General features: G+C 39.1%; 8 protein-coding genes across 13 annotated transcripts; 4 read left to right on the top strand and 4 right to left on the bottom strand.

Moving 5' to 3' along the window:
- Positions 1–348: 348 nt before the first annotated feature.
- Positions 349–1502, top strand: LOC6731764 (FUN14 domain-containing protein 1). The gene is made up of 3 exons (XM_002078863.4): positions 349–545; positions 963–1155; positions 1219–1502. Exons 1-3 carry the CDS (start codon positions 451–453, stop codon positions 1399–1401), a joined length of 471 nt encoding a protein of 156 aa, XP_002078899.1. The 5' UTR covers positions 349–450; the 3' UTR covers positions 1402–1502.
- An 81-nt stretch (positions 1503–1583) lies between these two features.
- Positions 1584–4385, bottom strand: LOC6731763 (tyrosine-protein kinase transmembrane receptor Ror). The gene is made up of 8 exons (XM_002078862.4): positions 4137–4385; positions 3778–3930; positions 3132–3722; positions 2847–3063; positions 2591–2795; positions 2088–2535; positions 1903–2035; positions 1584–1843 (listed from the first exon to the last, which is right to left on the bottom strand). The coding sequence occupies exons 1-8, from the start codon at positions 4232–4234 to the stop codon at positions 1631–1633; spliced, it is 2058 nt and encodes a 685-aa protein (XP_002078898.1). The 5' UTR covers positions 4235–4385; the 3' UTR covers positions 1584–1630.
- Positions 4386–4484: 99 nt separating this feature from the next.
- On the bottom strand, positions 4485–5528 carry LOC6731762 (phospholipid phosphatase 6). The gene is made up of 2 exons (XM_002078861.4): positions 5371–5528; positions 4485–5302 (listed from the first exon to the last, which is right to left on the bottom strand). Exons 1-2 carry the CDS (start codon positions 5377–5379, stop codon positions 4697–4699), a joined length of 615 nt encoding a protein of 204 aa, XP_002078897.1. The 5' UTR covers positions 5380–5528; the 3' UTR covers positions 4485–4696.
- A 146-nt stretch (positions 5529–5674) lies between these two features.
- On the top strand, positions 5675–8804 carry LOC6731761 (stress-activated protein kinase JNK). The gene is made up of 7 exons (XM_016178511.3): positions 5675–5917; positions 6945–7109; positions 7390–7519; positions 7579–7776; positions 7835–8099; positions 8170–8453; positions 8530–8804. The coding sequence occupies exons 2-7, from the start codon at positions 6994–6996 to the stop codon at positions 8653–8655; spliced, it is 1119 nt and encodes a 372-aa protein (XP_016024445.1). The 5' UTR covers positions 5675–5917; positions 6945–6993; the 3' UTR covers positions 8656–8804.
- A 385-nt stretch (positions 8805–9189) lies between these two features.
- Positions 9190–13750, top strand: LOC6731760 (insulin receptor substrate 1). 3 transcript variants are annotated; one of them, XM_016178515.3, is made up of 9 exons: positions 9190–9376; positions 10230–10614; positions 10675–10855; positions 10914–11045; positions 11158–11351; positions 11408–11660; positions 11727–11812; positions 11882–12050; positions 12107–13750. In XM_016178515.3, the coding sequence occupies exons 2-9, from the start codon at positions 10248–10250 to the stop codon at positions 13617–13619; spliced, it is 2895 nt and encodes a 964-aa protein (XP_016024444.1). In that variant the 5' UTR covers positions 9190–9376; positions 10230–10247; the 3' UTR covers positions 13620–13750. The 3 variants fall into 3 exon arrangements, with proteins under 3 accessions (XP_016024444.1, XP_016024441.1, XP_016024443.1); XM_016178512.3 differs by having other exon boundaries at positions 9190–9408; XM_016178514.3 differs by having other exon boundaries at positions 9197–9251.
- A 316-nt stretch (positions 13751–14066) lies between these two features.
- On the bottom strand, positions 14067–16924 carry LOC6731759 (ATP-dependent RNA helicase me31b). Its single transcript, XM_002078858.4, has 5 exons — positions 16663–16924; positions 15647–15746; positions 15185–15563; positions 14467–15114; positions 14067–14398 (listed from the first exon to the last, which is right to left on the bottom strand). Exons 1-5 carry the CDS (start codon positions 16710–16712, stop codon positions 14196–14198), a joined length of 1380 nt encoding a protein of 459 aa, XP_002078894.1. The 5' UTR covers positions 16713–16924; the 3' UTR covers positions 14067–14195.
- An 849-nt stretch (positions 16925–17773) lies between these two features.
- On the top strand, positions 17774–21733 carry LOC6731758 (G-protein coupled receptor Mth2). Of its 3 annotated transcripts, none has more exons than XM_044923168.1 (7): positions 17774–17906; positions 19741–19913; positions 20002–20257; positions 20517–20595; positions 20652–20830; positions 20901–21287; positions 21358–21733. In XM_044923168.1, exons 1-7 carry the CDS (start codon positions 17846–17848, stop codon positions 21519–21521), a joined length of 1299 nt encoding a protein of 432 aa, XP_044779103.1. In that variant the 5' UTR covers positions 17774–17845; the 3' UTR covers positions 21522–21733. The 3 variants fall into 3 exon arrangements, with proteins under 3 accessions (XP_044779103.1, XP_016024440.1, XP_016024439.1); XM_016178517.3 differs by lacking the exon at positions 17774–17906 and adding an exon at positions 18298–19361; XM_016178516.3 differs by lacking the exons at positions 17774–17906; positions 20517–20595; positions 20652–20830; positions 20901–21287; positions 21358–21733 and adding an exon at positions 18298–19361 and having other exon boundaries at positions 19997–20170.
- A 5-nt stretch (positions 21734–21738) lies between these two features.
- LOC6731757 (probable elongation factor 1-delta) lies at positions 21739–23719 on the bottom strand. 2 transcript variants are annotated; one of them, XM_002078856.4, is made up of 3 exons: positions 23535–23719; positions 22634–22714; positions 21739–22450 (listed from the first exon to the last, which is right to left on the bottom strand). In XM_002078856.4, exons 1-3 carry the CDS (start codon positions 23619–23621, stop codon positions 21839–21841), a joined length of 780 nt encoding a protein of 259 aa, XP_002078892.1. In that variant the 5' UTR covers positions 23622–23719; the 3' UTR covers positions 21739–21838. The 2 variants fall into 2 exon arrangements, with proteins under 2 accessions (XP_002078892.1, XP_016024438.1); XM_016179904.3 differs by lacking the exon at positions 22634–22714.
- Positions 23720–23891: the final 172 nt, after the last annotated feature.

The following is a 23891-nucleotide window of genomic DNA, read 5'->3' as shown; positions in this document are numbered from 1 at the left end:
ACTAAAATTAAGTAAAAGTTGGGTATATTTTTCTTTTTAAACCCATTCTAATACTTTTGCAGATATTAGTTTTTCAGATATAAATATCTTTTCACATATAGGCGCAGATTAATAATAAATTTTCCATGATTTTATAATTATTTGCTGCATTATAAACATTTGAAAATCAGCATCTGTTGTCAACAAAATCAGCTGATTATCATGCATGCTATTTAAAATTAAATTATGCGATTTTTCCAGTTTCTACGCTAATTGCTACCACATATTTTGCTTACTCTTTTTCGCATAATTCCCCTAACATATGTTGTTCCGTTTCCGAGTTCCAATAAACCCACCCCAAAAATGTTGCCCAAAGTGACGCTATCTTGACGGGCATATATTATTGTGTTAAATTGACGTAAACTGGGCGGTCAGAATTTTGCATCTTAACGTCGACATCTAATTTTAAAAATGACTAATTATTCGGAAATTTTTAAGAAAGTTTTTAGCGATATTGGCCAACGCTCAGCATATTCGCAGATGCTTATTGGCGTCTCATCAGGATGGTATGTGGTTATATCATTGCGGCGAATCAGTTAAATTTTAGCAATGCCGATTGTCTTTGGAATTTGAAGTGAATTGATTATTTGCATACTGTAGTTAATAATTCGTAGATAATGGCAAAGTAGGTATTTCATTAAAATATACAACTGAATGCGCTTAGCCGCTACATCTATTGCAAATATGTACTTGTTTTTGTTTTCGGGATACAGAAATAAAGGACCTACCTAAAAAAGAAAGGAACTAAATAGTGTAAAGAAATGAGTTATTAATCAGATAAAGCTGATATATTTTGCACAAGATAAGCTAGATAATTCGGCAATTTAGTATACAGGTCTATGCGCCAAATGATGAGTTGCAAATTTATAGCATTTGCTGGAATTTGTGTATCTTATCTCACTAAATATATAACAATTTTGCAGGGTCACAGGATATACAACTATGAAGATTGGCAAATTTGCTGCCTTTGCAGTTGGCGGCAGCATAATCTTGCTCGAAATCGCCCACCAGGAAGGACTTGTGAAAATAAATTGGTCTAAGTTGGATAAGAGCGTGGATAAGCTCGCCGACAAAGTGGAAGCCTCGCTGGGTCGTGAGAAGAACTGGAAGGATAAGGTATAATTAATTTAAACCATTTATCTATATGTATACTATATTCATGCTGAACTCAATTTGCAGACCGAGAGATATGTCGACAATCAATTAGACAGAGCGGAAAGCCTCCTAACCCGAAACGGCAAGAAAGTGGCGAAATGGTACACCAAACTGATTGGCGATGAGGAGGGTCCAAAAGTCAACGATCTGCACATATTTTTGGCATCATTTTTCGGTGGCGTTGCCCTGGGCATTGCTACTGGATAAAAGAATTGTCCGATTGGCACAACCAAACATTTAAATACCATATGGTTATTACGAACAAATCTCACTTAATAAAGTTACAAAAAAGGTAATATAATCGAAAATCAATTGGTTCTATCCCAAACATCTCAACACTCTTCGGGTTTTCGATATCATTCGTTTTATTAAATTCTTAAACCTACTTATTTTACAGTCCATTTCGTTGAAAATACATATGTGTAAAATCTTAAGTTTACATTTCTGGATTACTGGCCTTAAAGTGGCCCTCGTGCCAAGTTTTGAGACGGTTCGAAATATCTGTGAATGTTGGACGTTTTACTGACTGCTCATGCCAGCACTCGATCATGAGCGAGTAGACAGCTGTGGGACAGTTTTCCGGAGCGGAGAGCAGTTGCCGTGAACGGATGAGATTGATTACTTCCTGATTGCTAAAACCGTAGTATGGCTAAAGGGATATCATTGGGATTAGATATGGCCCATTTAAATCGAGTTTGAGATACTTGCCTGCATTCCATAGCTGTATATTTCCCAAAGAACGACTCCAAAGGACCAAACATCGCTCTCTGTGGTAAACTTTCCATACAATATTGATTCCGAGGGCATCCATCTCACAGGCAATAGCGACTTTGACTGAACTCTGCAATAGAAACCATTATAGCTGCAAGCTTAATATATATCCAAAGTCTTACCGATAATAATCCGAGCTGTAAATGTCTCTGGATAGTCCAAAATCGGATATCTTCACAACCAGACCCTCGTTTACCAGGCAATTGCGAGCTGCCAAGTCGCGATGTACATAATGATGGGCGGACAGATACTGCATTCCCTCGCTGATTTGTAGAGCTATTTGCAGGAATTCCAACTGCGACAGCGACTTGCCTTCGGTGGGTGAGTTTGAGATCAGGAATTCGTGCAGATCACCATTGGCCATGTACTCGAACAGCATGCAGTAGGGCTCCTTGTTGAGCACAACGCCCAATATGCACACTATATTCTGATGCTTCAGATCCGAGATTAGTTCGATTTCGCGCTTAAAGTCCTGCTGCGTTTTCACCGAGGCGTTTTCCTTCAACGCCTTGATGGCCACTGTTATCGTGGTTTTGTTGGGCTGCAGGAGCTGTCCCTTATAAACTTTTCCTATAATGATTGGATGTTAACTACTATATAACCTAATTATACCGGAATTACGAACCGAAAGCTCCTTCGCCCAGCTCCTCCAGAAACTCAACATCCTGCAGCGTAAAGTGGTTTATCCTCAGCAGAGTATTCCTCTCGATGAGTTTGGAGTTCAAAGCAACGTGATCGGATAGATTTCCCAGATTGCCCCTGCCAGCATCTTGTGCGTTATTAAGCTGCGAATTTCCGTAGATATTTTTATCGGCGCTGGGTGTGTTTATCTGTAAGAATAATTGTAATACTCTGTGGCATATCCTTATATTTCTACTCACATTATGAATATTCCTCATTCCATAGTGCATGATTGTTCTTCTTTTGAAAAGTATTATGGCAAATATAATTATAAATATTAGAATAATGGCTGCAGTCGTTCCGACAATGGCAATCCATATTTTGTCCGCGCATTTTGGAATATCACAAAGTTCGATTATGCGTTCACGCGAGGAGTCCACAAAACACCAAGGACTATTTTCAACACTTCCAGGATTTCTACCGAGGTTAAAAATAACTAATTATTTCCATTTCTGTTTGAATATACTACAAAATGCTGAAATTACCTGCAATAATTCTGACCGATGAGCTCGGGGAAATCGGAGATTTCCTTCATCAGCCAAGACCATCGCAAACATGGCTTTCCGGATGCGGAGACGTTCGCAACACCTCTGTATGTCGATCCATCCTCCCAGTAACAATTCTCCGTCTTATCCACCTCAATGGTGATGCCCAAGGACAGGCAGTCCTTGTGCTGCGGCAGCTTCTGGCAATCCTCCACACCCACCATCCCGATGACGGGATGTCGCTTGGCAATGGCATACTCCTTCTGGCACAGCTCGTTCTCCAGAAGTTCGCACTCCTCGCGGCAAATGCGCTTTAGGTTCTCAGACTCTCTGGTTGGTGGGTATTTACTCGATATGTCCGTGCTGAACACATCCTCGTAGATGGTGGACTTCTTCTTGAATATGCTTATGTTCTTAATGTCCTTGGACTTGGTTCTCTTCCTGCGAATGGTGACGTTCTTCAGCTGCTTGGCATTCGTGGCCACGTTGGCGAAGTACAAGAGATTCGTGCGCTCAGGAGTCCTGCAAATTGGCATTGAACTGAAACACAAGCTGGGCAAAGCGTACATGCGGCAATTTGCGTTCATATCTCTGAAAATATGCCATTGGCATTAGCTACGAAATGTTGAAATGGCATTGTACTCACTTGGACTCCTTGATTACTCCATAAGCTGCCTTTAATCGCTCCTCCAAGTCGTTCATGGTGAGATTGGGGGATACGAAAACATGGGCATTGCTCAAGACATCGCGACAAATGGTGCCATTGTAAATATGGCAGATACCCGATGATTGCTGGAAACTACGGGGCAAATATTATATTGCATTGTTAAGGATTAAAAGGATTAGGGCGGCTAAGGATTTCTGCCTTCGAGTATACACAATGTTCAGTTATTTTTAAAAATTGAAAACATTTTTCGATCATGATTTGATTAATTATTAATTCGCACAAAAGTATTTCGCTAATTATTGTTGTGCAAACTTGAGCTTTTCGGTGAAAATACCTACCCATATATTCCGGAGTCCACATTATGGCTACCCACATCCTTTTTTGTAAATAAAAGCAGGAGCGAAATGCACACTATAAATGCCGAATATTTGTTCATATTGCTTAATCTAGCTAACAATATGAAGCCTTTTGTTATTTCAATAGTCCAATTGACATGCCAACGATTCCGAAAATATTTTTGTATTTATCCTTTCGCGAAAACTTTATGTGGCATACAACATTTCATCCCCCGACGAAGTCGTTGGGGTTGTTGACTCCTTATCGATGAATCGATATATTTAGGAGTGCTAAGACTCAGAACAAAGGAATTTACAATATAGTTTTTTATAATTAATAATCTAAATATCTTTAAAAGCTTTTATATTTATTTTATTTTATTAAAGTTGGTTGTATAACGACTTTAGTCTCATTTAAAGTACACTTTTAATTTTCACAAGGAAAAATTATGCGAAATACACAATAATATGAATTTAACATTAACAATGTATTTGGTTAAAGCATTCATCATAATGATCTATAGATTATCTATTGCTTTCGGTGTGCCAATCGTAAATTTGCGTTACTCCATGCTGTCGACAGTTTCCTCGGTAACAAAGCCCACAATGCTAAATGCAGTTTCCTCGCTGATCCACAGAAGCCCCACGATTAGTGCCTCCAACACTCCGATGGCAGCACCGGCGCAGATATCCAAAACATAATGACGCTGGAGGATGAGCCGTGAGATGGCCACGCTTACAGCCCAAGCTGTGACCGGCATTAGGAATATGATGTGGAGCGGGTACAGCTTGGCGAAGAACAGGAGCACGAAGAACGCACGGGAGGCGTGACCTGAGGGAAAGCTGAACTTATCGGGTCCAATGGTCAGCATATCCTTGCTGGCCACCGGTCGCCTACGACGAACCAGCGCCTTCAGCACGGCCACGATCACTACATCCAGTATCAGGCCGAAGAGCATATTGACTTGCATTTGATACAAGCTCTTCGAGCTGAGCAACCAGATGAAGGCTATCCATGAGACGAACCAGGCGATTCCATCGCAGGATATCTCCAGAAATCTGCTGTGGATTCGCAGAGATTTGAAGAACGACAGGTTGGAGACGGCTACCACGAAATGCTTCGACACCTGTACATCCTTCTCCAAGAGGTATTTAAGTACTGGTGATGACTGCAAGAACAAGGTTTTAAAATTAGCACTTATCAGCTTTTGTGATTCATCAGTGGCCAAAAACCAACCGTTCTCATATCGCTTTGTATTTCAACTCTTTTGTTTTTATTTATTGCTAGTGATGACAGTATTTCTCATTCGTCATTCGATGTATACTCGATAAGTCGAGCGAAGGAATCTCTAATGACCGGAACTGTGAAATGAAACATTGCGCCCACATCGTTTTGGGTCTTTATTTAAAAATTTGCATGTGTATGTGTTTACTTGAAAGTTATTAACACTTTTTAGGTTTTAAAACCTTAATTAAACCTGATTATAATCAAAAGCCGAGTGGCTGACTTTAGCCGTTTGCGGTTTTGGTCCTACTGCAATCTGGTCACACCGATTTAAGTAACTTTGTTGTGATCGAATATTCCAATAGATTTTCGTATATTGTATTGTATCCATGTACAATTATTCTCATGCGAAAGTGCCGCAGATAGTTGATTCTTAAATTTCAATAACATTAACATAGTTTAAAATGCTCGCCACTTTGAGTGCCCAGTGTGTAGAATAAAATAGAAAAAAAATCGATTTTATATTTTCACAAGAAAATCTGTACTTCTTCGTTAAATGGTAAATAAATATTCTATTACGTTCCATTCCCATCAAATATCGAATCCCCGAAACACTCCTGCAAAACGTGCCATAATCGATTGAAAGCAATTATAGTTGTGCCGGTTATGAAAAAAATTATTGATATTTAACATAAAATGTCAACTGCCCAAAGAGTGTATGTACCTATGTATGCGCAAATGTCTAACGTTTACATATCGACAATACCCGAAGCGAAGACCGCTTTATTATCTGCAGCGCAAACGAGCGCTTTTTCGATGTACGAATACACGGGGAATATCTTTTATCTGAGAGATAGTTTGAAAAGTTACTAAATTATCGACCCACATTTGTGTGACTGTATGTGCATATGTATGTATGTGGCTTACATCTTACATATACATATGTATACCAGTAGAAGTTTACAGTTTTCATCAGCATACAAATCGTGTGTATGTACATATTTACACAGGCAACGGCATGCATACACATGAACCTATGTACATCGCTGTGGTCCAACATTCCGTACTTTTATGTTTAAGCCGACATATCGATTTTAAATCGGTTTTTTTTTCCTGTGCGTGCCGCTAAACACTTTGCTCAAAGAACGAAACGGTCGGTGATTTCTGTTGGGTGTTTTTCCAACCATATTCGGCATGTGTGCGGCAAACATTTAAATGCTTATCAATAGAAGAGGGGGTTCGGCATTCGAAGTCGGCTCAAATAAGTGACTGCGTTATGCAATTGTATCTTTTTGAAGGAACTCGATATTTTTTGCTCGTGGTTTGGCAACAAACTCGCCACACACTAGCCAGTAAATTTCACCCCTCGCGACAACAGAGACCCACTTAATGGCCATAACATTCTGTCGAAATAAGGCCAGGCCAAGTTAATGTTTTCCTACCCCCTAATCCCAGACGAAGTTGTCTGAAAACTGCCTCCACCCATTGGGAATGGAGCCATACATACGGCCGTCTTTGCTCCTTATATAAAACAGAATCGCACTGTGAAAACCGTATTGATTTATCTTATTTACCCTCTTGAAAAGGCCGATATGCTCCTTGCTCTCAACTAGTTATAAATAAAATCAGTGAAAAATGACGACAGCTCAGCACCAGCACTACACCGTCGAGGTGGGAGACACCAACTTCACCATCCACAGTCGGTACATTAACCTACGACCCATAGGATCAGGTGCCCAAGGAATAGTATGGTAAGTGGTAATCAATATGTTACTACATATAATACATTTAAGAGTATTTGGCTTAAAAAATAAAGATATTTATGCATGGAGATATATCTAGATATGATCTTAACTTATGTTTTCATTGCGAGAATCAAATGGTAATCATATTTTATTGGGAACGTCACATTAGTAACATATGAAGTCATATCTGTGGCGCTCCATTGTATATTGTTTGTAAGATTAGATAAGATGAGCTATAATATATGAAAGAAAACACCTAATTTGTTGAATTTGAAATGCATTACAGCGCCGCTTACGATACTATCACCCAGCAAAATGTGGCGATTAAGAAACTATCTCGACCATTCCAAAATGTAACCCATGCCAAGCGAGCATATAGGGAATTCAAGCTAATGAAGCTTGTTAACCATAAAAACGTATGCAACTTGACCCCTTAACTGCAAATTGTTACTAAACAGAGGAATTTAATCCGTAGATTATTGGCTTACTTAATGCTTTTACGCCGCAAAGGAACTTGGAGGAGTTTCAGGATGTCTACCTGGTCATGGAGCTGATGGACGCTAATCTCTGCCAGGTCATCCAAATGGACCTGGATCACGACAGAATGTCCTATTTGCTTTATCAAATGTTGTGCGGAATAAAACATTTACACTCAGCAGGAATTATTCACAGAGTACAGTATGAATGCAGCTTAAAAAGAGTACGAAATATAAGCAATACTTCATTTGCAGGACTTAAAGCCATCCAATATAGTTGTAAAGGCCGACTGCACTCTAAAAATTTTGGATTTCGGTCTGGCACGTACTGCAGGAACTACCTTCATGATGACTCCCTATGTGGTCACCCGATATTACAGGGCTCCAGAGGTCATTTTGGGCATGGGATACACAGAGAACGTGGACATATGGTCCGTCGGTTGCATCATGGGCGAAATGATACGGGGCGGTGTGCTGTTTCCTGGAACGGATCATATAGATCAGTGGAATAAAATTATTGGTAAGTTGCTGCTTAAATCTGGATGCTATAACTTGATTCTCGTTATGACTGTAACCATTTCTCTTTGCAGAGCAATTAGGTACACCATCTCCCTCATTTATGCAGCGGTTACAGCCAACCGTCCGAAACTATGTGGAAAATCGTCCTAGATACACTGGATACTCATTTGATAGACTTTTCCCCGATGGCTTGTTTCCAAATGATAATAATCAGAATAGCCGCCGGAAGGCTTCTGACGCTAGAAATCTTCTTAGTAAAATGCTAGTCATTGATCCAGAGCAGCGGATATCTGTGGACGAGGCTTTGAAGCATGAATATATCAACGTGTGGTATGATGCTGAGGAAGTGGATGCTGTAAGTGGCTCTGCCATGAACTGGATTTCTACGAATTGAATGTTTTTAATCGCTTAATTGTACGAATTTCTTGCAGCCCGCTCCGGAGCCATATGATCACAGCGTGGACGAGAGGGAACACACTGTGGAGCAGTGGAAGGAGCTAATCTATGAGGAAGTCATGGACTACGAAGCACACAACACAAATAATAGAACGCGGTAGAGAACGACTTTTTCCTCCTTAGTCAGTCACAAGAAAACTAAAGCTTACCAACAATACGGCGTGTATTGTTAAATTATTACAACAAATAAAATATTCAAATTGTATTTAAAAATATAGTAACCATTAAAAAATAAAATCAATATGCAAAACTTTGTAATTTCTTACTCATCCTTGTTTTTTGAGCCCGTTTTCTTAAGTTAAACACCAGTTCAATCATTCCATTGTCCTGATTTTAGAAGCTAATTACATTTTCATCGTTTTCATTCATAAAATTAAATGAGAAAAATGTAACCATATAAAATATTTCGGTACATAAAGTCACTTTTTGTTTCACACAAGAATATAGAAAGTAGATAATTTAAATATACGATAAAAAAAATTTCTAAAATACAAAAATTTTAAATTGATTAAATAAAAAACTGTTATACTAAATTTAAACGAATCAAACGGTCATTCGATAGCTCGATTATTATCGAATGAGCCGGTGTGGAAATCGGGATGGCAACTCTCACCGGTGTAGAGACCGGGATGGCAACTTCGTACTGTTATTCCTATGCTGCGATAACGATAACAGCAAAGTGTCATCGCGAATAAATGTGGGTTTGATAATAAAGAATTGCGTTGGTGAACAATAATAATACAAATGCTAAATGTATCGCGCGGATAACTTGTAAACACTGATTTCGCGCATATCGGGCATACGGGCAGCTAGACGCCTTAGGTAACACATGTCCCAGCCACATTGTCGTTGAGGTATTAATTCCCATATCCATGTGCGTTTGTAAATGATACCACCAGAGTGTGCCATATGTATCGTTGTTTGTACATACATGCCTACGGGGAAAAATAACTCGCAGATACATATGTATGTAAGATGTATTAGAATTCCACAGATATATGTACACATAAATATATATATATGTATATATATTTATGATGCTCATCTATAAAACAAAATATGTACAAACATACGCGCGCACGTACTTATGCATGTACATATGTACGTACATATATGTATAATAAAATGAGCATCTAGCTGCGGTTATCTTAATGCAATGCGCAGAAACCTGAAAACGAAATAAACAATCTTTACAGCGCCAGCACAGTGAGCCAATTATGAATTCACAATTCCACATCCAATTCCGATTCCGATTCCGAATTCCATCGCTTTACATCCCAATTCGAATACGTCGCGCCGCGTAAGCTGCACTCGAATATTGACATAAACGACGTAATTGCGTGTTTTGATTGCGATTTCCGATGCTCGATGTTGACAGACGGCAAGGATTTTTTGCACAGCCGACATTGCGAATGCTTTTCGCGTGTTTGCGTTGTGAAAAGCGATTTGTTGTTCCGGCATTTGGAAAGATTTTGTGTTGTTTGTGCTTAGAAAAGGAAATGTTTTGCACAAAACGTGTGCTTTCTACATTAGTAAACCCTATAACTTGGGTATATGTTTCTAAATTACAGTGCAAAAACCATTAAACATGTGTTTTCAACACTAAAAGTGTTCTTTAATGTACAAAAAAGTGAAAGCCTTGCAAATCAAATAATAAAAACACATTGCCTTGCAGGAACTAAGATTGAAAATCATGGCATCAATATCGGATGACGGCATGGCGCTGAGTGGCTACCTCAAGAAGCTGAAGACCATGAAGAAGAAGTTCTTTGTGCTGTACGAGGAGACGAGCACTTCATCAGCCCGGCTGGAGTACTACGATACCGAAAAGAAGTTCCTGCAAAGAGCCGAGCCAAAAAGGGTTATCTATCTGAAGAATTGCTTCAACATCAATCGCCGCTTGGACACCAAGCATAGATTTGTCATTGTGCTCTCCTCCAGAGACGGTGGATTCGGCATCGTTCTGGAGAACGAAAATGATCTACGCAAATGGCTGGACAAACTACTAGTTCTGCAAAGGAACATAGCCAATTCGAATGGAACAGCGCACTCACCTTATGGTATGGCAAACTATAACTACCAGTTGGTATGGAACCTAAACACTTCACTTCACTCTGCAGACCAAGTTTGGCAAGTTGTCATTCAAAAGAAGGGTATTTCGGAGAAAGTTGGAATCACCGGAACCTACCACTGTTGCCTTACTTCAAAATCCCTGACATTCGTGTGCATTGGACCGGAGAAGACGCCCAATGGCGAGGATCGCGTTGCGAGCATTGAAATACTTTTGACCACGATCAGGCGGTTAGTTGTTCTTAGCAAAACTGCAAGGGATTGTAGTATAATTTGGACTTAATTTCAGATGCGGTCATGCATCCCCACAATGTATATTCTACGTGGAACTCGGCCGCCAAAGTGTCTTGGGATCTGGTGATCTGTGGATGGAGACGGATAATGCAGCTGTTGCTACTAATATGCACAACATGATACTGAGGTACTTAGCTGCCATCACAACTAATCCAAGATTTCATGAGTATCCTGCAAAACGACATATTCTTAAACTATCTCCTATTTAACTTTAATCATTTTGGGTTTTTTCTTTTTAGCGCTATGTCAGCCAAAACAGAGTCGAACACGAATTTAATAAACGTTTATCAGAACAGACCTGACTTAAGTCACGAGCCCATGAGAAAGCGATCGTCGTCAGCAAACGAAGCTTCGAAGCCGATAAACGTAAACGTCATACAAAATAGTCAAAACTCTCTCGAATTGCGCAGCTGCAGTTCGCCCCATAACTATGGTAAATACTTTAATTAAATGTTATATTGCAGAATTAATCAAACGCAAACGTTTCAGGTTTTGGCAGAGAGAGATGCGATAGCTTACCAACCAGAAATGGAACCCTTAGCGAGTCCAGCAATCAAACGTACTTTGGTTCCAACCATGGACTGCGATCCAATACTATATCTGGCATCCGTCCGCACTCAACCAACAAGCATAGTAATAGTCCAACGTTCACCATGCCATTGAGATGCTCAGAATCCGAAGAGTCATCAATTAGTGTCGATGAATCCGACGACAACGGCAGTTTTAGCCACTACAGATTAAAGTGCGTTGCTATCAAATAGTTAATAAGCACTCATAATTTAATAATAATCACCATTTCATTAACTAGCACGCGGACATCGGAGACGGCTATTCCCGAGGAAAACATTGATGACTTTGTCAGTGCGGAGTTTAGCAAAGTCACCGAACCAAATGGTAATGCAAAAACAAAAACCATTTATTAACATGAAAAGTAGCTGATCAATTGGCTTTGTTTAACTGCAGAAAGTGACGAAAACTACATACCGATGAATCCAGTCAATCCTACTGATGCTATCCATGAAAAGGAGAAGGCTGACCTGCAGAGATTGGAAGACGCTTCTCTGCATTTCAACTTTCCGGAGCACGCGTCGGAAAAACTTGCTAAGGATTTTGATCTGGACTCTGATAACCAGTGAGTACTCGTTTTGCTTTAACTGTGCCACGTAATGCAATCACATGTTGTTACAGATGCTGTCGTCCCATTCGCGCCTATTCGATAGGCAACAAGGTTGAGCATTTAAAGTTTAATAAGCGCCTGGGCCACTTGAATGATACGGGACAGAATCCGAATCGCGTGAGAGCCTACTCGGTGGGTTCCAAGTCGAAGATACCGCGCTGCGACCTGCAGCGAGTGGTCCTCGTGGAGGACAATAAACATGAGTTCGCGTCGAATAGGAGTCAGAGTAGCATTGGCAAGGAGGGATCCAGCTATGGCAGCAGTGCCAATCGGCAAAAGAAGTCCACAAGTGCTCCACTGCTCAGTCTGAAGAACCAGATAAACTCCGACCGAATGAGCGACTTAATGGAAATTGACTTTTCACAAGCAACCAATTTGGAAAAGCAGAAGTTCATCAAGAACAATGAAATTCCGAAATACATTGAAAACGTGTTCCCAAAAGCCCCCCGAACGGATAGCTCCAGCCTAACTCTGCACGCCACAAGTCAGAAGGACATTTTCAATGGCGGCAAACTGAATAACACAGCGATCACATCCGAGGATGGCTACCTCGAGATGAAGCCAGTCGGTAATGGATACACTCCCAGTTCGAATTGCCTTCCAATCAAAGTGGAGAAGCTCAAGCTATCAGACTATCAGACTACCGCACCGCCACTCCTCACCGCAACAGCCGCACCAGTGCAGGATCTAAACAAAATTAGCACATACAATATATCCGCTGAGAAATGGAGAGAGCAGCCCAGCAGAAGCGAGGAGAAGAAGTCGAACTCGCCACTGACTGACAACCCCTTCAGCTTGAAACCCACAAATGTAGAGAGTAAAAGCAAAAGCCATGATGTGCATTCAGCAAATCAAATCGATTGCGAGAAGGTGTGCGTGCAGAGCGATAAGCTAAATAATCTGACGGACAAGATTGTCGAGAACAACAATTTGGATATAGACGGGCATGAGGAAAAGAAGTTGGTTCATTCGATAAGCAGCGAAGACTACACACAAATCAAGGACAAAGCGAATGATTTCAGCAAATTTAACGAGGCCGGCTACAAAATTCTGCAAATTAAAAGCGACAGCTCACTCATCTCATCGAAGCTATACCAAAAGGGTATGCACAAGGATAACCTGGAGCGTTCGCATAGACTTACGGAGAGTGTGAATACGATTCCGGATAATGCCACCGCCACCGCCGGCAGCGGCTCACTCACCAAATTCAATATAAATTCAGCAAAGCCAGCCGCCGATTCGCGCAGCACTGGCACAGATCCAAGCACACCACAGAACATTCTACAGATTAAGGATTTGAATTTCCCCTCACGGTCGTCGTCTCGCATATCCCAGCCGGAGCTGCACTACGCCAGCCTAGATCTTCCCCACTGCAGCGGCCAAAATCCAGCTAAATACCTGAAGAGAGGATCACGCGAATCGCCGCCGGTGTCCGCGTGCCCGGAGGATGGGAATACCTATGCGAAAATCGACTTTGACCAATCCGACTCCTCTTCCTCCTCATCGAACATATTTAATACGTAAAGTTTGGAAATTTATGACCCTATCCTACACATATATGATTTGTTTAATATTGTACATTTATTGTAAATATTCTCTGACAAGCAAAGCTTACAATTTTGGATGCTAATAAATAAATTTTATTTAAATTATAATTGTCGCTTTGTACTTTTCAAGGAATATAGTAAATCATTGGGTTTAGATTATCTCAATGGTAAGTGTTCCATGTAAGTAAATCTAGGATATAGTTTGACCCTCGAACTCTAACTTCATGTCCGGAAATATTGGGTTTATTTTTGGACTTGTTTGATTTAATCCCTTTACCAAAACTAGAGCCTAACTTTCTTATCAAATCCCAACTAGTTATCATCTAAGATAGCCAGTAATACTTCTCAGCACCAAAAACCCACAGAATGCAAGTAAACGATCTCATTTTTATAGACCATTCGTTTCAGTTGTCTTAAGAGCGCATTTAAAAATTGAATTGCTTTCCATTTATTTAATACAATTTTGATTTCTGAAATAGTTCATCTGTTTTTATTGATTCCACGATTTAGACTCTATTTCAGATCCTAGCGTTACACATAGGGCATATCCGTTTTATTTGCTAACGTTGCCCTCCTCGTTCGCAGAATTATTCAGATCACTGTTGTTGCAAGTATCGCCAACGGATGCGCCAACGTTTGCGACATAAAGGGCGGGGTCTATGACCTTCGGAATAGGCTTTATTTCGGTTCCAAGTTCCTTTTCAATCCGATGCAGATCAAACCGATCCTCGTAGGTTATCAAATTAATAGCAATACCTTAAAACGAGAAACAGAGATTTGTTAATAGATGGTAAATATGAAGTGAGAATGTAAATGAAACTCACCCAAATGACCGAAACGTCCTGAGCGACCAATTCGATGCAAGTATGTCTCTGCCATTCGAGGGAAATCGAAGTTGATTACTACATTCACGGCCTGCACGTCGATACCACGGGTGAACAGGTCGGAGCACACCAGATTGCGGCAGAGTCCTTGGCGGAAATCGTGGAACACTCGATTTCTGTGTGCCTGGGCCATCTTAGCGTGTATGTAGTAACAGCAATATCCAAGCTCTGTGATCTTTTTGGCCAATAGCTCGACACGTTGCGTGGAATTGCAGAATATGATGGACTGATTGATTTGCAGCTTCGAAAACAGCGTATTCAAGCAGTGTACTTTCTGGCGCTCCTGTACGAATGCATAGTACTGAGTGACACCCTTTAGTGTTAGCTCCTCCATCAGGTTGATCTCGTAAGGCTCGCGTAAATGCTTCTCCATGAAATTCTTGACTGTTAGTGGAAATGTTGCGGAAAATAGCAAGATCTGTGGATCCTTTGGTAACTTTAGTATAACATGATCCAGCATGCCTTGAAAATCAAGCGACAATAGCTTATCGGCCTCATCCAAAACTAATATTCTGCAATGCGACATATCGGCAACTTTCTTATCCATCAGATCTAATATTCGTCCGGGAGTGGCAATAATTAATTGTACTGCAGGCGTAGGGAAATGTAGAAAGTTTGTAATTAAACCGAATTATGCTTTTTAACTATCAAAACCCACCTTTTTGATAAATACGAAGAATGTCATCCTTTAGAATGGTACCTCCCGTTGTGACCATTACCCGGATATCAAGATGTTTCGCCAGCTCAATACATATCTGTGAGGTTTGTAGCGCCAACTCTCGGGTGGGGACCATCACAAGGGCCTGAATCTTGTCCTTGGTTGGGTCTATTTGTTCTAAAACTGGGATGCAGTAGGCTCCTGTCTTGCCTGTGCCGTTCTTGGCCCGAGCCAGCACATCTTTTCCACTTAAAGCTATAGGAATAGCTGCTTCCTGAATTGGCGAAGGGCGCTCCCATCCCTTCTCGAATATACCCATAAGCAGTTCTCTTTTAAGGCAAAACTCCTCGAATTCATTGCCTCGCGTATCGGTCACATCCTGGGTAAGGCAATACATTTATTTAGTTAGTTCGTATGTGCTCCGAATTGTATAAATTCCGATTGATTTGTCGGCAAACTCACAGTTGTTTTGAATCGGTTGTCCTTTGGCGGCAGCTTCAGCTTTGATTTCCAGCCCATATCGTCACTTGTGTTTCCAGCAATTTGAAGATCATTTATAATCCTGGATGAAAAGAAGATAATAAAATGGTAATTAAAGTATTACGTTATAAGTAGGTCAAGCATTTAAATTGTGTATATATTTAGGCTTACAAATTGAAAAAAAAATTTTTATTTTTAAAAATTTTGGATTTTAGAATTTGGAAAATTAATTCTTTTATTTTAAGCTAAAGTCTAAGTCATTTATTAAAGAAATTATTATTATTATTGATTTAAAATCGCAAGCAAAGTTGGCTAATGCCCTAAATATTAAACAATTGAGTTTTAGAACTGAACAATCTAAATGCGATTGAACTCAACATTTTTTCTCTTTCGCACTTTTATGAAGGAGAGAAAAAGAAACGCTACTCCAAATTTTAAAATGGCAGCCCACGAATAACTGTTCACGGCGCTGAAATGCAAAAAAAAAAAAAATACCTGTTTTGTTCTGATCTCAAAAGTTGAGAATCGCCAAATAGAAGTTTTACATCAATACATTGTTATCTTCTAAATGATTTAAGTCAATGCAATTGTATTTAGCAACATTTTTAGCGGTAAATATTTCCACGAGTGCACATCTGCAACTACATATGTACATAACTCTTCTATACATATGTACACATGTTCCGCTAATACATACAATCAAGTAAAATAAATGTGGAAATTACATTGTTTGGTTTTTTTCATTAGATAACATGTTCTGCAGGTTTAGTTGTTAAGTGAAAACAGCCTAACTACATGATGTTGCTAAAATATAGATCTTCGGCTTTTACATGCTCAATTATTTGCAAAAATTTACGTTCTAAACTAGAAAACGGCTTGTCTTTTCGGAATCTAACCATAAATATGGGCTGATGAATACGCATGCATATTATGTTTGTGGGGACATCAAGCGTGGGTCCTCTTGTGAAAACAAATAAATAAATATAAAATATACAAACCCCTTGCTTGTTAAATTAGTGTGCCCAGAATTTAACTTTTCAGTCATCATTATTCACAGTGAAACTTTAGTTTAGTTTGTTTAAAAAATGTATTTCGCTCTTTTTTGCTTTCGGTTGACTAATGAAGTCACTGTATTCACCGATTTTCATATACTGCTCACGTATTCAACTTCGCGTTTCAATATAAAATTTCACTTAGCTTCAAAATAGTCGAGTCGCCTTACAACATGCTATCAATAATACAAATTTCTGATGACTCGGAAAATATTTTCACTCGGTGTAGATAATAAATATATATTTAGTGATTTGGAACATTGGAATGAAACAAATTTTGCAACTTGTGGTGTAACAATAATTGAATATATGGCGTAACAAGCAAATAAACATAATAAATGTGGTCCACATTTAATTAAATATTATTTTATTTCAAAATAAAGTCCAGCATTTAAATTTTCCCCTTATAAAAACTGTAGGTGCATATGTATACTCAAATATTTCACACTTTTATTATGTTAGCTGCGTACTTTTAATTTAAATTAATAAGAAAAAAAAATTTCAATAAGCAACTCCACTCCGGTCGGGATAAAAACACCAATGAATTATATTAAAAACAATTTATGAAATGCATTTTAAATTTTTGCCAAATGAAGCAGCTGCCTGTGTGAACAGGACTTAGACCTGTTCCATTTCTAGTAGGAACGACAGGAAGATTTCGAACGTGTTTGAAGTAGAACATCTTAGTTGAGCTTTAAATTGATTGTCGTCGATTTATATGTATAATAACCTTTCATATATAATTTAAAAATATTAAATATATGTTGAAATATCTCTCAAGCACACATTAGAAACGAACTGATAAGCAATAAAATAAAATAAATAAAAATATATATAATCATTTAATGCTATCACCACTATGTTTTTGATTTCTAAGTCTTTTCTTTAACAATAGATTTATGCTTAGTTTTTGCGTATTCCGATTGGAAAATGACGAAATTCATATATTTATATTAAAATAAATAAGTAGTACTTGGAATAGGGGAGATTTTTATATTATACAAAAGGAAGATATAGAAATGACATTTATGTCTGTGTTGAAACTAAAGAAATATGTCAGCTAATAACTAGACTTAAGTTAATTGAAAAGATAAGTACTTGCGTATCCTTGACAGTTTCCAGGTGATTAATGGTACGTCGCGTAATTAGACGATTAAAGGATCCATTGCCTACCTCACCCACCTTTGTAGGTATGTATGTGTATCTGTGTACCTTATCAATTTCCCCTTAATGAGCTTTGCACAATGTTAACACAAGCAGTCGCATTTGTCTTGCCGTCAGAAGCTAGTGTACAAAGTCATCAATTGAATTGTGTAGATAGATATGTGTACGAGCAATGTACCTAAATAAATATGCGGCCATTTGGGTGTATTGATACCATCCGTGAGCACCCCCAGCATGCTAAGTGTTAAGCACTCCATGGGGCATAACTTATTTGTATAAGCTTACGAGAATCCATAAATGTATTGCCTATATACGTCGAGTTGTGTCCGTCTGTGTGCGGGCCAAATGTTTACCCATAAACATTCGCATTTGCTCGCGAAGGAATCGCGAAGACTTCAGTTCAGTTCGTTAAATCCGGCAACTGCATGCGGTTCGAAGTGTATAGGGTCCGATAACGGTTCCTCAATGATAAGATATGAAAAGTCCGTTCTAAGAAAAGATACAAACATTACACAAGCTCGCAAATTGGTCATTGGGAATAAAAGACGAGGCGTAAACAATGCACATCGGACTAAGTTTAGTGTGCCTGATTTTAAGTGGCATTTCAAAAGTGCTCGCCGTTCAGTTATGCTGCCCCGCGAATTCGTTACTATTCAAATACAGCCGCAGTGCGGACAATGCGGAAATATTCCAGTGCGCTTCCGCCGCAAGCAACATCAGTGAACTTCCGGATCTTGCCCAAGTGATAGGCAAATTGATAGCACCAATGGGCCTTGGATTAGAAGAAGCCACCAATAATGACTCAGGCCACCACCGATTCGCACTATCAAAGTGCCAGAACTTTAGCAGTCTGAGTATAAGTGATCTAGGTGAACGCACCTTGAATTTGCGAAATAACTCGTGCATTGGACTATTAAACAGACGTCTCATCGTTTTATCTTGTGAATTTGAAAAGAATGTGCCGTCTCAAAGTGTTGGATTTGTAAACAAGTGCTGCCCACAGGGATTTATTTACGTTTCCGAAAATAATACGTGCAAACCGGGCGAAAGCGATTTCTTTGTTTATACCTCCATCATCAGCAGTCCAATTATATTTTTTGATAACACCCTAAACTGTTCCGACCACAGAGCACTGGTGGAATATACGGTGTCCTCCGGAAAAGTCCACTTTCATAATAATTCGTTGATTTGGAAAGATGGATCCAACAGTTTGCCCAGCTCCAAGTTTTGCATCGAAGCTATACACGACTCCGGCGATGCGGATTTGGATGGAGGAGCATTTCCGGAACAGAAGTTCCTGGTGCGTGCCTGCCAGGAAACGAAAATTTGCCAAAAAATACCCTGTATTCGACGTTGTTGTGCCGAAGGAGAAATGTATGCCAAAGGAAACTTCAGTACCTATTGCAAAACCGATGGAACCGATTTTAAGTTTGAGGGTTTTCAGAACCTAAATATCAACGCAAACTTCTCAAAACCCTCAGGTATGTCGTCACCAGTTTTATAGTTGTTTTTATAGGTTTTTTCTAGCAGAAAACGAGCGCCAATTGAACGCAGTAATCGCCCATTAGAGTCGTAAACTTAATGATCAAAAATATTATTAAGAATTGGAAGCAATCGATGTTGATGTTTTCCATTTGTCTGATCAAATAGGTGGTATAAACAATTGGTTTCAAGTGCCTGGCAAATGTTGCTATCGGAAGTTATCTACGTCATATTATTAGTAGTGACATTTTTCGTTAGCTTTGTCATTTTAATTATTTTTGTCAAACTTTCTTATCAGGTTAATCAACGAGTGAATGACACATTTGCCTTTTTATTGACATAGGTCAGATTGTAAAGTTTGTGTTCAATACTTTTCAGATTTCGGAATCGTTCACGGCCTGCAGTGTCCAAAGTTTCGCTTGGATCCTGACAATTTTCCAGACGATTCGCATACGATTAATGCGTCCAATGGCTCACTTATCATTCATAACACATTCAAAACCTACACGAATACCCAGTACTGCGTGGAGCGGGTTAGACCCAATCAAAAGGTAAACTCCTTCCTATTTGAATCGACATATTTTGTACAGTATTGTATTGTGCAATCCTAATTATTTGCCTTCGTTCCTTTCAGAGCAGCTGTATACATTTTTGTGCTTTGACAATAAGGTGGTGACCGGCGACAGGATTCGCTTCAAGATGTACCCCATTGGCCTGCTCATATCCTGCTGCTTCTATGCACTCACACTGATTGTCTACATCTCGATTGCCAAATTGAGGAACCTGCCCGGCAAAATCCTAATTTGCCTCGTTAGCAGCTTGTTTGCCGCATATCTGGGAATCGCGCTGGGTCAATTGCGACCCACTTCGAATGACGACATCTGTTTTCTTTCTGGTGGGTAGTGCAGCCATTATGTAATTAGTTGCCTAATCCTGCTGGGACAGGAGGCAACAAGTTATTATCCCATAAAAGCGGGAAATCGTTAGCATTCACTTTTATTATTACCTTCATAGTTATACTCGTCAAGTTCTTTATTCTGTCTCATTTTCTTGTTACATTTTTTTCTAGAGCCTTAATGATATATATTATCCTTTTCGAACTTCTTTAGTTAATAATATATTTATTTCTTGTATTTATTTATTGTATCTTGCAGGTTTTTTCGTGTACTTCTGTTTAATGGCAGCCTTTTCTTGGATGAACATTACTTCCTTTGACATATGGAAAACATTTGGGTTAGTACAAATTGCTTTTGAATATAGAAAAATAATGTATACTTATTTAATTGCAGATCAACTAAGATTAAAAGCTGCGAAAAGAGCGACCTGAGAAGGCAGTTTATTTGGTATTCCTGTTATGGCTGGGGTCTACCAACTTTGCTAACTGCAATAACCATAGCTTTTACGAAATCTGACATTTTACCGGATGCGGTTCGCCCAAATTTTGGACACGGTCGTTGCTGGTTTACGTGTAAGTTAAAAATCTAGTTAAAATAGTATTTAAAAATTAAAGTATTTGTGTATTTTTGTATTAATTCCAGATGATTCGTTTGGTTCAGCCAGCTTGTTGTTCTTTTCGGGTCCAGTTGGCATACTCTTCATTATAAACTTGGTTCTATTCGTGCTCACGATGAAATATTGCAACAAAGTGAAGAATGAGATATACAAGATGCAGAGCTTGAACAGCGACAAGCCAGTACTGAAAAGACGATTCTTTCAGGACAAAACCAGATTCGTTATGAACACGAAACTGTGTTTCGTAATGGGCATCACATGGCTGTTGGAAATAGTTAGCATTTTGTTCTACGATCACAAGAAAACGTTCTTCTGGACCATCAGTGATTCTTTCAATGTGCTACTTGGAATCTTTGTCTTCATCATATTTGTGTTTAAGCGCAGAATTTATAACGAAATTATGTTTAAGTTTGGTAAGTTTCGGTGGCATCAATTCACTGGCAGTTAGTTCAATTAACTAAATTGTATTTACTTAATCTATAGGTCTGCAATCAAATCCGAGCAGTTTATCGACCAGAACCCGCGCTGGCTTGACCAAGTCGTGTGCTCCAACCAGCACCGCGATGACCACGCTGCGACATTCTCCTGGCAGCTGTGAGTTTAAGCGCCAAACGTCGACGAGACCCGAAAACGAAGTTATGCTTTAAGATGGTTGAATAACTTATGATTAACTATTTATAATTTGTAGAGCCTTATGAAACTAGTCCCTCAGTTTAATCATTAATCATATGTGCATAATTTAGCTGTGACCTGGAATATTTATTTAATAGGTAATTTGCATTGTTTTTATACTCGTGCGTAAATTAATTTAATTAATCAAAGAATGGCGAATACATGACTTAAACCCAGTTCAAATACAGTTTCTTAAGTTGTTTTTATCAAAATATTTATTTAGATGACTCGAAAACACATTTGTAATGAGGCAAATCCGATCGTGAATTGTAAAAATATATGTTACTCCTCCTTAGATTTTGTTGAACGCAGCGATGTCAACACTTTGGACAAAGTCCTCCAGTTTCTCGATCTCCTCAGTCAGCCAATCGATGGAAACCTTATCATCCTCAACCACGCATGAGATGCTCAGCTTCTGGATGCCAAAGGCAACTGGCACGAATTTGGAAGCTCCCCACAGTAGACCGTCCTGGGTGATTTTGCGGATTTCCGTCTCCATAACCTTCAGATCGGTCTCATCGTCCCACGGCTTAACATCCAGAATGATGTTCGATTTGGCAATAATTTGAACTTTCTTGGCCTTCTTGGCAGCATAGGCTGCCAGCCTTTCCTCCCTAATGCGGGCCGCCTCTCCGTCCTCCTCCTCGCTTTCCGATCCGAATAGATCCACATCGTCATCGTCGTCATTTGCTTCTGGTTTTTTCGCTTCGGCCTCGGGCTGTTTCGACTCTCCATTCGTCAATTTCAGCTGACCTTCCACGGCGACCAAGCGCTTCACTGTGGCAGTCAAAAGTTGGTTCAACAAGGTAACCTGGGTCTTCAACTCATTGTGTTCACCCTCCAATTGGGCCACACGCTTGGCCAGCTCGGACTGTAAGCCATCGTCCAGAGTAACGCCATCGATCTGGAAACACAAAAGGCTTGCTTAATAATTCAAATTCAAGGGATATATTGATTATAAGTACAGACTAAATATAATGTAAATAATAATTATACAATTCTCTACAAAGTTTTAAGGAAACCGAAAGAAACCTAGGAATGTGATCAAATCAAATCTTGAAATACAAAGATTTATCACAATAGTTACCTTTTCCAGCGAGTTCTGTATGTGTTCCCTAGCCTTTGCGATTTCGCTTACTAATGGGCTGTAGTGGCTGCGATCAGTTACCTTTAAAAATAAGACAACACCATTGATTACTTGTGTGAACTGACATTTGGTGTATCGAATGGTTGACAAAGGATTTTGGGGATAATAATTTTCAAGCAAAATGAGATGTTTTATGTACGGGCATCTACTTCAAGTCTGTTGTCATGCAAGCATGTGGAAATACTGATAAGCCTCACTCTAATCAGCCCAAAAATTGCACGTATTTTAAATATTATACAATGCAGTGCTATACATTTTGTTAATATTTGTGTAGATAGAATACAACGTATTTAAACCTTTACTTAACTATAGTATTTCCCTGAATTTCAACATGTTTTAACTTTGTATATATACATCGATTTGTTTTTGGCACATTTTTATTGAATAAAAGAATTTTGTTGTGTAGGTGTCATGTTAAGTACCTAAGTTTTGCGTACTATATTTTGTATTTATACCAATTGCCAAACGGGAAGTGCATTAAAAATTCGGCTTGCTAAAGTTAGTTTTCTCTCACAATCTGTTTTCTATACACTTTACGCACATAGTTATATTGTTTAAAAGTGTTCAACGTTCACCTGTTACATACAGCTACAAGAATATACATGTAATGTGCAATATGAACACAGCAATTGAAAATCAAAGGCAGATAAATATAGAAATCTTTTTATAGATCATTCTACGCGTGTATTGAAGTTTAGAACATGTGTGTTTCGGCGTCCTTGCTATTAAAACAAACAGATTTGCAATAAACATTGCCGAAACCATTTGAATTGCTTTACCGGCCACGTGAAACTGGCCATCAACTTAAGTACTTATGGCTGGGATTGCTTAGTGATTTTACCTTCTGGGGACCCTCGTAGAATCGCTTCTCGGCAAGATCGTAGCGGCTCTTGTCAGCCCAGAATTTGTCCAATGCCTCTACTTTCATTTTTAGTCGTTTCCTCGCAGATTCGCTCAAACACGTTGCACAATTGGCAGAACAATACGATAACACGTTTTGTAAGGAATGCACGTATATCGATATCTACACTATCGTATTTTATTTTTATTGCTAAAGAAACGGTGGAAATGGAACACAAAAATTATTTTTACTTCACTTCATTTTTAACACGTTCTCATTTTTATGCGAACTGCTTTTTGAAGTGGGAGTAAATAAACTAATTTTTGCAAAGCGTCCATACAATTGAAAACAATAACA

Source organism: Drosophila simulans, chromosome 2L, assembly GCF_016746395.2.
Source record: "Drosophila simulans strain w501 chromosome 2L, Prin_Dsim_3.1, whole genome shotgun sequence".
Lineage (NCBI taxonomy): Eukaryota > Metazoa > Arthropoda > Insecta > Diptera > Drosophilidae > Drosophila > Drosophila simulans.
The sequence above is the reverse complement of the archived record's forward strand: the minus strand, read 5'-3'. Positions and strand labels throughout refer to the sequence as shown.

Bases quoted from the DNA above. Each gene is read 5' to 3' on its own strand.
- LOC6731761 (XM_016178511.3), top strand. From the start codon at position 6,994: ATGACGACAGCTCAGCACCAGCACTACACCGTCGAGGTGGGAGACACC. The intron at 7,110-7,389 runs GTAAGTGGTAAT...AATGCATTACAG, and splicing joins GGTGCCCAAGGAATAGTATG to CGCCGCTTACGATACTATCA. The intron at 8,454-8,529 runs GTAAGTGGCTCT...AATTTCTTGCAG, and splicing joins ATGCTGAGGAAGTGGATGCT to CCCGCTCCGGAGCCATATGA.
- LOC6731763 (XM_002078862.4), bottom strand. From the start codon at position 4,234: ATGAACAAATATTCGGCATTTATAGTGTGCATTTCGCTCCTGCTTTTA. The intron at 2,036-2,087 runs GTAAGACTTTGG...TTTCTATTGCAG, and splicing joins TACAGCTCGGATTATTATCG to AGTTCAGTCAAAGTCGCTAT. The intron at 1,844-1,902 runs GCAAGTATCTCA...ATATCCCTTTAG, and splicing joins TATACAGCTATGGAATGCAG to CCATACTACGGTTTTAGCAA.
- LOC6731759 (XM_002078858.4), bottom strand. From the start codon at position 16,712: ATGATGACTGAAAAGTTAAATTCTGGGCACACTAATTTAACAAGCAAG. The intron at 15,564-15,646 runs GTGAGTTTGCCG...TGCCTTACCCAG, and splicing joins ACAACCGATTCAAAACAACT to GATGTGACCGATACGCGAGG. The intron at 15,115-15,184 runs GTGGGTTTTGAT...CTACGCCTGCAG, and splicing joins TCTTCGTATTTATCAAAAAG to TACAATTAATTATTGCCACT.
- LOC6731764 (XM_002078863.4), top strand. From the start codon at position 451: ATGACTAATTATTCGGAAATTTTTAAGAAAGTTTTTAGCGATATTGGC. The intron at 546-962 runs GTATGTGGTTAT...ACAATTTTGCAG, and splicing joins ATTGGCGTCTCATCAGGATG to GGTCACAGGATATACAACTA. The intron at 1,156-1,218 runs GTATAATTAATT...CTCAATTTGCAG, and splicing joins AGAAGAACTGGAAGGATAAG to ACCGAGAGATATGTCGACAA.
- LOC6731758 (XM_016178517.3), top strand. From the start codon at position 18,440: ATGCACATCGGACTAAGTTTAGTGTGCCTGATTTTAAGTGGCATTTCA. The intron at 20,258-20,516 runs GTGGGTAGTGCA...TGTATCTTGCAG, and splicing joins CGACATCTGTTTTCTTTCTG to GTTTTTTCGTGTACTTCTGT. The intron at 20,596-20,651 runs GTTAGTACAAAT...ATTTAATTGCAG, and splicing joins GACATATGGAAAACATTTGG to ATCAACTAAGATTAAAAGCT.
- LOC6731760 (XM_016178515.3), top strand. From the start codon at position 10,248: ATGGCATCAATATCGGATGACGGCATGGCGCTGAGTGGCTACCTCAAG. The intron at 10,856-10,913 runs GTTAGTTGTTCT...ACTTAATTTCAG, and splicing joins CTTTTGACCACGATCAGGCG to ATGCGGTCATGCATCCCCAC. The intron at 11,352-11,407 runs GTAAATACTTTA...CAAACGTTTCAG, and splicing joins CAGTTCGCCCCATAACTATG to GTTTTGGCAGAGAGAGATGC.
- LOC6731757 (XM_002078856.4), bottom strand. From the start codon at position 23,621: ATGAAAGTAGAGGCATTGGACAAATTCTGGGCTGACAAGAGCCGCTAC. The intron at 22,715-23,534 runs GTAAAATCACTA...TTATTTTTAAAG, and splicing joins TCTACGAGGGTCCCCAGAAG to GTAACTGATCGCAGCCACTA. The intron at 22,451-22,633 runs GTAACTATTGTG...TTGTGTTTCCAG, and splicing joins TACAGAACTCGCTGGAAAAG to ATCGATGGCGTTACTCTGGA.